Genomic DNA, 12,982 nt, shown 5'->3' on the forward strand with positions numbered 1-12,982 from the left:
GACCTCTCCTCCTTTCTCTTCATTAAAATCTACTCCTCCTCTGATTTGTAATTTCAAACTGCATTAAGCTGTTTAAGTGCATAACTGTAATAACCGAGCGCCGCTGTGGATGGCAGCAACATTAGGTATGTGCGGCGAACTTCTGCATAATGTCTTATAGGCTGTGTTCCTGATGCGTGCAATTGGCTTAATTTTCGTACTCGTCATGACACTATTCGGCGTCATCCAATAGAAATGTAGTGTTCGCCCCTGACGACCATCAAGATTGTCATTGGTCTGTTTTCAACAGCTCTGTATTTTTTTTCTAGTTTGTGCTTTGTCTTGCTCATATTGCTGCGGGTTGTTATTATTTCCAACGCTTTGGGAGGCTATGATTCTCCACACGAGATGAAACAACGAGAAGACGCCTTAACGCTTCTAGTTATCAAAACTCGTTCCTATTGACCAATTCGCTGTCATGTTCCGTGCTGTTGGCGTCAACCTTCTATTATATAGCTCACAGTTTCAATTCAGTACTAAGTCGAAGCGGCGTAGTGTCTGTGCCTACGGTTTTGCTCATTCTGTAGCATACGGCCTGAAGCAATGTATGCCTACTACGGATGGCGACCCTGTCAATGATATGAGGCTGCACATCAATACGCTGATATATATATATAAAAAAATGACGAATAACATCATGCACTACCGTTGATACGAAAATCATGTGGAGTGATTGAACAAGGCTGATGCTGTGAAATAAAGCGAAAAGATTTGTCGAAGCGAAGCGAATTGTCGCATGAGTTCACACACGCACACACATGCACACACGCACACACGGATACAGATATTTATTTATATAACCATACTGATGTGTCACTGCAGACACTTCGTTTTTGGTAACAAGAGCACAGCATAGCTTTCATAAAGAGATGTTTTGCATGCACAAAGCCAGTAACAGGCAACATGTCATGGGAAGAACAGACGACAAAGAAAAGTGACCGCAAGCGACAGCCATCGTCGCCTGACAATTAGCTGAAGAAGCTTGTTCTAAAGAGAAAGAAATTCAACAAGCGGGACACTCGGTGAAGACTTTTTTCACGCTCGGAAAAACAATTTTATGTAGAGTGTACTCAGCAACAGAAAGCTGTATCGGGAGTTTTTGATATCGCTTTACAATTTTCTCATTGACACTTTTCATCTAAATATAATATTTGAGAAATTGAATTAATGATTAAGAATAATTAACTATTTAAGCAGAATGAAAACAAATAGTTTGAGTATCTCCAAGCGACGGCAAATATTACCTTTGTTCTGTCCAGCTACGTGGCATTTGCATATTATTAAGCTCTGACTAAAGTTACCTGGGACACCCTGTATACTGTGCAGAGAAAAGCACATATTGCCTTAAAAATAACAGCCCCCTTGTCAAGACGTTGGCTCCCGCTTTTACGTTGTTACTGTTTTGCTCATTGCTCTGAACAAAGTGCGTCAGTGTAGCAAGATCGGCGACTTGAACCGATTTGATCCAAAACCAGCTAAATGTTGAACCGCTATGTGCTTCCTATACGATGCTATGCAGTATTCTGACGTGCACTTAAGCGCGTGTTCTTATGAGGCTGGTAAATCTATGGCAACGTTGGCGTTCAGCATCTTGGTGACGTTGACTGATTAGCCTGCGATGAAGTGCCACTTGGGCTATGATAGACAACGTAGTTAGGGGCTCCAGGTCCTGACGCCACCAACCTATGATTTATTACCGGCCTCCAAAATTTATGTGTACGCGCATTTGTGCATTTCGCCTCTGTTGGAATGCGGCCACCTGAACGTGCAAAAACTATTTCTTCGTTCATCAATGGCTCATACCAATGTAAGCATTCATGCTCTCGTAATCAAGCAAAAAATGCAATGGCTCATAGCCCCGTAACGCAGGGGCCACAAGCATTCAGCAAAGTGGAGCGAACAGTGCCTAAATTCTTTCTAATCACGCATACGACATACAGAACAGCATGTTGAAAACTGTCATCATCAATGACTCATACTCCCCTGAGCAATGCCTCATACCCCCGTAAGCAAGCAAAAGATGCAATGACTCATAGTTCGTAAGGTTCATGGCTACTTACTCACTTTGCGTGAATTAGCTGCAATGACACTACCCCTGTTGTAATTGTCGGTGACTTCAATGTGGATATGTCGGTGCAGAAAAGGGAGCGGTTTACGCGTTCCGTGTTGCAGACATATACCTTGCGATGCCACACCGATACGGCCCAATCTACCACGTGCATCGATTTGACATTATCAAAGAATGCGATTGCAGTTGCGAGTGAAATAATCACCACCGGTCAAGACATTAAATGAGTGTGCGTACCTTTCGGCACGATGACCACCCATCAATACGATAAATGAGTTCATACCTTCGTTCAAAATTATGCGTCCCTACGTGGGAGACGCCCGCTACACGCTAAGATCATCCTGCAGGACCATAATTAAGTTTCCCAGTCCAATCAGCTCCGTGTCTAAACAGCTTCGCCGGTAAACCACTTTCACAGAGTGCAATGGCTCATGATTTTACAGCAAACCTGTATATGATGCTGTTCCGTGCATTTTTGAGCCTATGCGCGACATTGAAATAGCACCTGCAACCGTGTGCACTGCGATACCTTACCATACCGGTGAACGTATGGGTGCCGGGTACCCAGCTTTGAGGCTATACGAACTATATATTACGGAGCTTTTTGCTTTCATTTCCGTAATTAGTATCGAAATAGACATTTAGTCACTTTCTAATACGGTGGTAGTGATGTATACAGGCGGGGTTAGCCTGGCAGAACTGGCCAGCAACTGCTCCGGCTCAGCGTCTCTTTCTGCGCCAAAATGTAAGAAGAATGCGTAATGCTTCCAATGCAATTCTTTTGGGGGCGGTGCGGTGAACGGGCGAGCACAGTTGCGTTTGTGCGCTCTGTAGCAGAGGCCCGGAAAACGAAGCTATCGAATAGGGGTTTGCAGTGATTTGCCGTAAGATATAGCCGGATACGGATACATGGTGTGCAATCATGGTATCAGTTTACCCCTTATTTCGTTTCTTCTCGTTCACTCCTGCCTTTGCTTCCTCCTCATTCTCATATGACGCCATCACTTAAATGCCCTGCCACTTCGGTTGCACCCTTTTCTTAGCGCAGGAACTTTTTAGCTAAGAAATTGCTTACGAACAGCCCAGCTTAGTCAATTCCACACTGGTACTTTGATTGCAAAGCAGGGCCGTACAGAGATTCGGTAACTTTTTGAAGAAAACTGCACATTTTTCGAAATCCACCGCTAAAACGCAGTAATTTTACCATGTCTAAACTGGTCGTTCGAATATCAGCGACGTCATAGTAGATGACTCAAAGTTATTCGGACCTGCCTGAATTTTTTTATTTGCATCCAAGGCCCGGCGCGCGAGTACTTTTGCATTCCATCTCCATCGAAAGTGGCCACCACGGCGGGTAACAAAACTCACGACATCGAGCTCAGCACAGAACCGCCATAGCCATTGAGTCGCCATGGCGAGTCTGCGCTTACTATTGCAATGGCAATTACATGGACGCTCCAAGCATATCACGAGAAGCCAAAAACAGACACGAAGCACAACTTAGGGGTAATTACTTCTACTTACTAATTGAACTAAAGAAATCGTAAATAAATGGCAACCAAAGTGGATGAAAAAACCACTGGCCGCAGCTGGGGAACGATGCCACGTCAGAAATGCAGCGCATTTCAGCCGTCGCCGTGAGGTTCCGTATAAAGTCCAAAGGCGATAAAACCGTCGCCGCATGCCGCATGGTGTATGTGTGAGTGAAAGCATGCGAGGGTGCGCGATCTCGCGTGCGAGAGCGAGGAAGGCGGGCCGGATGCGCGCCCTCTCCTGTCGCGCGCTAAGCACCGGGATGAGGCGAGGAAGGGGGGGGGATCGTTCTTCTCTGTCGGCTGCTGCTTACGGCGCGGCCTTGCGGGCGCCGTGTCTTGAACGCCATTTGCGACGTGGCCAAAGTGCGCTCCCGCGCGGGCCTCATCTTCAAAGCGATCTGCGATGTTTACAGAATGCGCGTAGTGCCAGTACCTTCGCATGCGCTGTGCTTTCGACGTTTGCTTTACGCTGAAGCAGAGATGCACAAAGGTCAATTCGATCGCTGCTGCTGCCGCGATTCCTCACTCCCGTATTTTGACAGCGAGTTGCCACCCTCATCGATCAAGATGTGTTCATGTTCATGAACACCGTGCGTGACACCGTGCTTGTTAATTTATTCAAAACACGATGGCGGGTTAGTTGGTCTGAATTCATAATAGAATGCGCAAGCACAACTGAACGAGGACGTAGAAAGAAACACACAAAGAGAGACAGCGCTCACAGCCAGAAAGTTATGCTGAGAAGGCGACGACTGAAGCGGTACCGACGATTGCGGCAACTCCGTGAAGCGATAAAAAAAGCTTTGAAGCAAAGTCTTTGGATATGTAAGAGTGGTATAGTGCAAATTATTAATAAAACTATCATTTCTGTGGATGTTCTGCATAATCGTTGATCAAACACGAGTGAAGGCGTCATGTCCTCTGAGCTAATTCGCGTACCGCCAATTTTTCCAGACCCGAGAGCGAAAAGAGAAAGCGAGGAGGAAGGGAACTAAGCCGCTGATCACCTTGTTGGCGCGCACATGGTTACGTAATGGTCATGCGCCCACCGTTCCAAAGCCCATAGTTTTATGGTTGTCTCAGATGGTGTGACACCTCATTCAATTCCCCAAAAGAAATCCTACAATGTCTACGTAGCACGAACGTGCTTGGAAGGAAAGAATAATACGCGTAGCCTTTCTTTTCGAAGTTGCTCGGGAAAGATTGCTGAACAAAGTTGAAGAGAAATGAATAAAAGTGTGTCTTGCCTCCTTACTTTTACTCGAGGCGTTTGAATACCGGTTCGTTTACAAACAGGGATTGTACTAAATATCTAATGCTCTTGTATGAAGATCTGTGCATTATGATCGGGCTGCTTCAAAGCATCAAACTTTCGAAACTTTAACGGCTGACACGTTACTTGAAATGTTACCGTACATAGCACCGAGGACGATTCTATGAATGTGCCTGCGAGTATACTTTCTATTGCTGGTGTTCACCGATCGTGCACTTAAAGAATATCTTCCTCATTCGGGTAGGCATTGCATCACGAGTTTCCTCACAAATAAGGAACATTAGCCACGAGGATTGCTAGTAAGGCTGCTCATTTCAAATCATTGGAAAGAACCTGTTACATTCGTCATTCCACCGCAGGCGGTACATCGCATAGAATGCATTCGATCAGATTGTGGCAGCGTTATCCTGACAATAACACTCTTATAATATCCGTTGCCTATGTATACAGGTGCTCGTTGGCCCATTCTAAAAACAAATTATGTCCACGCACAATATTTGAGACTTCCACATAAAGTTGTCGAGTGTCGCCACATTGCGTCGGTGGCAACTTGTCGGAATTCGTACAGAAAAACAAGTTTATCAAGAACCAATCCTGGTTGCTGCTTAAAAATACATTTAGAAGCTTCGGGAGGTTGTTACTTGCGGCATTAGGTTGCATTGTTTCTTATGGTGTCAGTCCAATTACCAAACTACGTTATCCGTACGCGGGAGCCAACCGGTACTTGACGCTCAATCCAGAACACCGACAGCGCCAGCGGCCGCCTCGATCTGGTCGCAGACCAGCGGCTTGGCGCCGCAAACAGCAGCAGCTGCGTCTTCGTCCAGAGGCGTAGCGCCTTAACGACAGCGTCTCTGAACGCCATCTTTCACGAGACAAGAATGCGAGAACACTGCCAATACCACCCTGCTGCCGCGTGGTCCAACCGACACCACCGGTACTCCGAGTTATCTTAATGTGTTTGCTTTTCTTAGTGCGAAAAACGGTATATATATATATACCGGTATATATATATATATTGACGCGTATATTCTACTTAGAAGACAACGACGATGGGGGCAATAACAGACTCCGTCTAGTGGGTGGCTGGGATTTGGGAGAGGACGAACAAGACGTGCCTCGGTTCCGTTTGTTTTTGAACAGGTTGTCCTGTTGTTCTTGAACCTTGAACGTCTCCCTGTCTTCTGTCCTCGTCGCACCGCGAGCGACTATATATATATATATATATATATATATATATATATATATATATATATATATATATATATATATATATATATATATATATATATATATATATATATATATATATATATATATATGTATGTATGTAGGAGGAGAAAGGGAATCGAGTCGAGGTGGCCCGATTATATTATTCATATCATAAGCAGCCAAGAAACAGACACCGAGGACACCATAGGTGAAATTACGTGTACTTACTAAATGAATTAAAGAAATTATGACTTAATGAAATGGAAGTGGACGAAACTAATACTGGCCGCAGGTGTGTAATGACTCCACGTCTTCGCATTGCACGTGCGATGCTAGATAGATAGATAGATAGATAGATAGATAGATAGATAGATAGATAGATAGATAGATAGATAGATAGATAGATAGATAGATAGATAGATAGATAGATAGATAGATAGATAGATAGATAGATAGATAGATAGATAGATAGATAGATAGATAGATAGATAGATAGATAGATAGATAGATAGATAGATAGATAGATAGATAGATAGATAGATAGATAGATAGATAGATAGATAGATAGATAGATAGATAGATAGATAGATAGATAGATAGATAGATAGGCAAGCAGGCAGGCAGGCGGGTATGCTGGCTGGCAGGCTCTAAACAAAAAAGTAGGCAAACAATGCTAATCACAATAAAATGACTCATATGCTACACTATCTACTTTGATGGAAATTTGCGAATCTTTTATCCAGCAATTTTAGAGCTAAACATTGTCCGTGGTTCTGCTCATTAAAAAATGACGTGTCACCTTGATAAAGTCATATAATCGCTGTATTCCATATGTGTGCACTGAAATTGACATCATTAAGCTCCATTCAAGTTAACACAGCAAGCTGGTCGAGTTGGTGACTGAGCATATTCCTACGGATGGGCAGCGCAAACTGCACGAAGCACAAAAGGAAGTATCGTGCTCTTCCTTTTCTCCTTCGTCCGGGTTGCGCTGCTCGCCCCCAGGAATGTGCTCAACTATCTTGAACCACCACCAACTTGAACCACCAACTTGAATTATGGTGTAACAAATGGTTGATGTCTTTGAATACTAAAAAAGCCTCGCTAGTTTCTTTCCATCGCCGACAGCATCACCAATCGGGGAAATACACCATATACGGCGCCGAAATCTCATCCGTAGACTCGTATAACTACCTCGGCATAACCTTTTCCACTACCCTAAATTGGTCACATCATGTCATTAACTTAGCCAATGCCGCGAATCGAACCCTCGGTTTTCTCCGCCGGAATCTAAGGCTTGCTCCCCCATCAGTAAAACTGTTAGCTTATGTTACATATGTCCGCCCTAAGTTAGAATATGCATGTTCTGTCTGGGATCCTCATCAACATAACCTATCTAATACACTGGAATCAATTCAAAACCGTGCAGCCCGGTTTATCTACTCTGAATATTCTTATCATGCAAGCGTGTCTGAACTAAAATCCCGTGCCGGTCTTACTAATCTAGAATCGCGACGTCTTATTTCTGGACTGTGTCTTTTTCACAAATTCTATCATTCACCACTCCACATTTCAGCTATATTACCAGCTCATCGTCAGTCCAGCCGCATTAACCACAGCAAAGCCGTGCATCCTCCCCCGGCGCAGACTACCTCTCATCTACGATCATTTTTTGTGAAAACCGCCAGGGACTCGAACGGTCTGTCTGCCGACCTCACGCCCCACTCCGACACTCATCACTTCAAGGCTGCTCTCGAAACACTGTTTTGTTAAAGCCCATCCCTCATGTAATACCCCATCTCTGGGGCCTTTGAGGTATAATAAATAAATAAATAAATAAACTCTAGGATAGAAACTTCAGGTGCACCTCAAGCAAAGCGCTGTATTTGGGAGTCAACTTTATTGAACGACACAAATTGTGGCAATGAATATAAATAAATTTTAATCAACTAACTTGAAACACCCGGTAAAAATATAATAGAGCAACATTTTGAAATACATCTTGCTTCAGAGTCAAACGCATCCGTTAAATCAAAGAAGATGACTATCCAGTACACGTGTTTCCCTGTGTTCATCTCACTACCCCACCAGCAGCCGCGAACGATACCATCGTTTGTAGATAGAGACAACGGAGAAGAAAGATTTTCTGCCACGTACAAAAGCTGTTTTGCTCGTGTAACAGTTAGTCATCGTTTCTTTTTTTTTTTGGTTGCCATAACAAACTTACCATATGACTACATGTTGCTCCCGTGAGGATCCCATCGTTCCATTTCGCTTTTTTTCCCCACCTTCCTGAATTTCCCGAAGTTCTTCGTTTTAAAAATTCCGAGCACTTAGAGTTTACAAGAATGTGATTTGATCCATGCTTTTCCTAGTCTTCTGACGGGCGCATTTGTCAGCGTGACAAGCATGAAATGGTTGATCTTCATCATTCGATGCCGCGGACTGGGCCATTACTTAACTCCGTAGTAATCTCTGTCTTTCATCAAATTACGAATGTTTTTCTGCAGCTACGCCAAGGTAGACGGCGTATTTTTCCTTCATATGTGTTCCTACACACCGGAAAATTCGGCCTATGTTTCTTGAATAATCAAAGCTGAACACGACAAACATTGCAGGCTATTGTTGGTATAAATGCCTTGTGAGTAAAAGTCAGCGTCCTGTCTATCCTGCTTGTCGCCATTAATAGAGAGGATATGTGTCTTTTCATGATAAACTCTCCTCTGCACTGTGGTTAAGTACGTTCCTTGTGCTCCAAGATCAAGGCTTTAATTTCCGTCGCGGCCGCTGGATTCTGTGGAAGAAGCAAACATGTAATAAATATTAGCCTCTGCCAATCAGTCCTGCAAAGCCTGCCATTCAGTATGTCATTATCGTTGATGGCTTTGGCAATAGTGTAATTGCTAAAAGGGAAAGAAATCATCATTAGAATAGGTGTATGTTCCTTAGCTGTTGAATAATAATCGGGTGCAGCTGGCTCGAAACGCGTATGCATGATTATTTTTAAATATTGCTTGTATATAATGAACTTCAAGACTTCCAATTAAAAAACGAACGCCATCAAGTGTCATCAAGACTACATAACTTAGCACTCAGATTCTATATTCTTATGGCGCTATAACGTTAATCTATTCCGAACTTTTCTATTCCAATTTTGCCATAAGCCCGCCGCGATTGGTCCAAAACTTTCTTGGACCAACCCCACTTCACCTGTCTGTCGCGCGACGTCACGAAAACCGCGATACCTCCCCATCTGATATGATGTGTACACACTGATTATGCATGATTTGACCGAAGAAAGAAAAATAGTTATTTCTGATTCGACGCCTTTTTGCCATTGGCCCCCGGCTATTGGTCAAAAGTTTTCGGGCTGCACCCACCTCACCTGCCTGCACGCGACGTCAAAAAACCGCAAAAACTCACCGCGTCAAAGTGACGTGTACGCATTAAAGATGCATTAATAGTCCGAACAAAACTGAATTTTCTTCTGAATAGCCGCAGGCTGTCCCATTCCGAAAGGAATAAAAGATGGCTGCCGCCGATCGCTCAAGCGCTGTCTACTCACACCTGCCGGAGAGCAGGGTTTATTTGCGTACAATAAATGTTCTTGTGTGGCCGTGTAAAGTTTTCGAGCACTTTCGGCACCTTGACGACCTCATTCTGCCAACTCTGCTTTGCTGAGGATCCGTTTTAGCGTCATTCTTAAGCTTCTGTTGCATGACGCCGCGATTTTCGACCAGCCACTGCAAGCTTAGTAAGGTAAAGCGGACCAATAGCAGACACCGGCACCACTCTCTTCATACGGTTATCAATTTTCAGTGCACTGGCTCTGCCCCATCGAATCCCTTTGCACTTGAGCGTTCCCCTCGCCACTTGTCAGCCAATTAGATACGACAAGGCGCTTAGTGTAGGCAATGTTATTCGTTTTTCAAGCAAACAAACTGACCTCCTATGAACGAGGAGAGCGTTTGATTGGTCTATTCAGACAACCCTGCGGGTGACCGCCCGGTGATTGCGTCGGTGGTTACGCAAATTTGACGTCAGGAAATTGGAATAAAAACATATTGGAATAGTTTAACCTTATAGGGCCCTTTCCTTATGGGCTTGCAGTACTAGCAGTGTAATTCACAGGTCACTCTTTTTCAGCTCCCATAGTTTGGTAGACACATCGCATCAGTTCGACGGAGCGGGAAATATATCACTCGGGTGATATAGATCAAATGCTTATACAATTTCGGTGGGTTTTTTTTCTTTAAGTGAGGCTAATTCGTTATTGCCTGGGAACTATCTCATGCGTGCACAACTGAGCATATGTCATTTTAAATGCCATTGTCATTGTACATTCGGGTCGTCCATTGAAGAACTGTTCACGATTTCTGCGTTTCGCATCTATATCATTGGCTCAGGCACTTGTCTGCACTTGCCGCTGGCAGGGCCTCATTGACATTGACCCGCGTACGCAGCTGCAGCCACTGACATTATAATCTCGCTCCCGCGTTTGTGTTGCTTTTTCGCTATCAGGCTAAATTCCTAATTGCTTTGGAGCTTTCGCTTGCGTGCAACACTGAAAATCTGTCATCTTATGGTTCAAACATCTGTATTCTTGCAAATCGTCTTACACGTCAGGAGGCTTTGCTGCGTTAAGAATGCAGTTTTCTGTAGGCCTTCCTGCGTTAAGAATGCAGTTTTAGTTTTCTGCAGAGAACTCGCAAAGCTTCGCATTTTACGGTGATTATCTGTTATTTTCCCGCAGCTGTTTACACCATGTGCCGTTGAACTGCTCTAAGAGTTCTCTGCCAGTGTGAGATGGTCTAAACTTCCTGACATATTCTGTTTCGGTCACTCACAAATTATAAAACCGCATGTTCAGAACAGTGAATGCACAAACGAGCTCATAAGTTGACTGGGAGCACCAAGCCATCAACGTGCTGACACATCGTCATCTGTTAAAAATAAATTTGATGATTTCTGGGCTTTCTATCTGTATGATTGGCTAAGGCACTTTTCTGCACTTACCGCTGGCACGACCTCCTTGACATTGTCGCCTCTCGTATTTCGCTGGCTCAGGTTTTTCCGCATATACTTCCGGACGAGAGGGCATACGTACATTGGATCTACATACTCCGACTCATTCCATTCTGCGAAAAAAAAAGGAATGAAATGTTCACCTATCTGCGACAATCCTGTCCTTCAAACCATCAGCGCAAGCATCAACCAGGGTGGCCAGTTGTCCGGAATTTAGCGAAACAGTCAGGCCTCATAAATAAATGTTTTCAGTGTCCACTCGGCCCCGTCAAGACGGCCAAATGTCCCGAGTTTAGTTTTGCTTCGTACCCAATACCAATCAGTCAATCATGCGTCTTTTTATATTACCTGACAGCTCATCTCTTTTGCGTTCTGTAGCATTGTCATCAACGTGATGATGATGATGATGATGATGATGATGATGATGATGATGATGATGATGATGATGATGTGGCCAACCCTTTGTATCGGGTGGACGTGGCAATGACGCCCAAACAACGATGCAGGGGAGGCGAGCGATATTTAGCGGTGTTTGCAAGGAACAGGGCTCACGGGTCTATGACCTCTCAGATACTTGCGCGCGGGCGCGCGCAAGTCTCGGTGGCCATAGCTGCTCTTAGAATGGTAGAAATGCTGGAAAAGGGGTTTGTTATTCAGTTTTCGCATTACGGATTTATGTTTCCTGGTATCTTCAAATTACAACACGACACTATTCTGTCTGTGGGTTGCGTTCAGGTTGTAAATTAGGATTTTCCTGACGCAAGTTACTTTGAGGAATTCGATTAGTTCAGCATCGTCTCTGCGCCATGCGGAGGACCTGGGTGGTTGTGGTCCGGAATGATTTTTGTTCAAGCGATGCCCGACGCCGACACTGAGTTTTTTGCGAGACGGGGCCCTTTACGCCACCACGTTAAAAACGCCATCCTCTACCTTTAGAGATTGTCAGTCGTCCGAGAAAGTGACATTTCTTTAGACTAAAATAAATAGAATTGTCGCCTTTTAAATTTTTTCTTATCAGACAGTAGTTGCTGTAAAACAGTGCAAATATAATCGTGGTTCATATGCAGTTTATGTGTGTGTACTGTGTATTTGTGTGTAATTAAGGCACACTTACTGGCACCCAATTATTGACATATATTTTATTTCTGCATTGGTGAGGGTACTTACCGAAGGCTAGGCTTACGGCCAATGAGACTACCACGTGGACGACGAATCCAACGAAGGCGATCCACATGAAAGATATGTGGTAAAACTGGTAGATCCCGCTGCGTACAGGAGGGAGTAAGATTCGGCTCCACCAAGAACCGCACACTCAGCGTGTTTGCAGTAGAGCTGCGTGTCTGTACTTAAGGGCGCTGGCCATCCCATTGCCTTCTTCCATGCCAGGATAGCAGTGCGTAATCTCCCAATCATTTTGCATAGTGCAGTATATCCAAATGCTAATACAATATTGCAAGAAAAGCCTTTCAGTAAACTGTTCTTGCGTTGCTGCACGAATTGGGTAAATATTATGTTTTTCTTTGTGTGCACTTTTCTTCGTTTAGCTTAGTTGCATGGGTCGTATAGGGAAAATTGACATTTTTAGGTGCATTGAATGAATAGGTGGGTCCTCGCAGAAAATGGGTATTTTCGTCCAAGAAGCTACTACACAGGATCACAAAAAATGAACTCAATTTACTCATTTTTATTTAAATATGTGCCGAAATTCTACTATTGCAAACCGAGCACTAGTGAAGTTATTCATCGTCAGCATACATTGAATCTTCGCATTAAATAGTAGTCATGCCTATCCTTACTACTGTTATTCGCCTTCATTAAGACAACTTCAGC

General features: G+C 44.0%; 2 protein-coding genes across 8 annotated transcripts in view; one reads left to right on the forward strand and one right to left on the reverse strand.

Annotated features, from left to right (window-relative positions):
* LOC142585070 (uncharacterized) overlaps nucleotides 1–12,982 on the forward strand; it is a 200,122-nt gene that overhangs the window by 183,135 nt on the left and 4,005 nt on the right. The window contains exon 6 of one of the 7 annotated variants that reach the window (XM_075695552.1): nucleotides 4,597–4,832. The exons of the other annotated variants lie outside the window; for them this stretch is intronic. The gene's annotated coding sequence lies outside the window, so the exon portion shown is untranslated. Of the gene's footprint in view, nucleotides 1–4,596; nucleotides 4,833–12,982 lie in introns of those variants that run through there. 7 annotated transcript variants of the gene reach the window in all.
* The window catches only part of LOC142585068 (sodium-coupled monocarboxylate transporter 1-like), a 49,290-nt gene continuing 44,316 nt past the window's right edge, over nucleotides 8,009–12,982 (reverse strand). The window contains exons 15-17 of the mRNA XM_075695548.1: nucleotides 12,320–12,417; nucleotides 11,144–11,265; nucleotides 8,009–8,921 (exon numbers count right to left, since the gene is read on the reverse strand). Coding sequence (XP_075551663.1) covers nucleotides 8,862–8,921; nucleotides 11,144–11,265; nucleotides 12,320–12,417 — 280 coding nt within the window. The 3' untranslated portion in view covers nucleotides 8,009–8,861. The remainder of the gene's footprint in view (nucleotides 8,922–11,143; nucleotides 11,266–12,319; nucleotides 12,418–12,982) is intronic.

Source organism: Dermacentor variabilis, chromosome 6, assembly GCF_050947875.1.
Source record: "Dermacentor variabilis isolate Ectoservices chromosome 6, ASM5094787v1, whole genome shotgun sequence".
Classification (NCBI taxonomy): Eukaryota; Metazoa; Arthropoda; class Arachnida; order Ixodida; family Ixodidae; genus Dermacentor; species Dermacentor variabilis.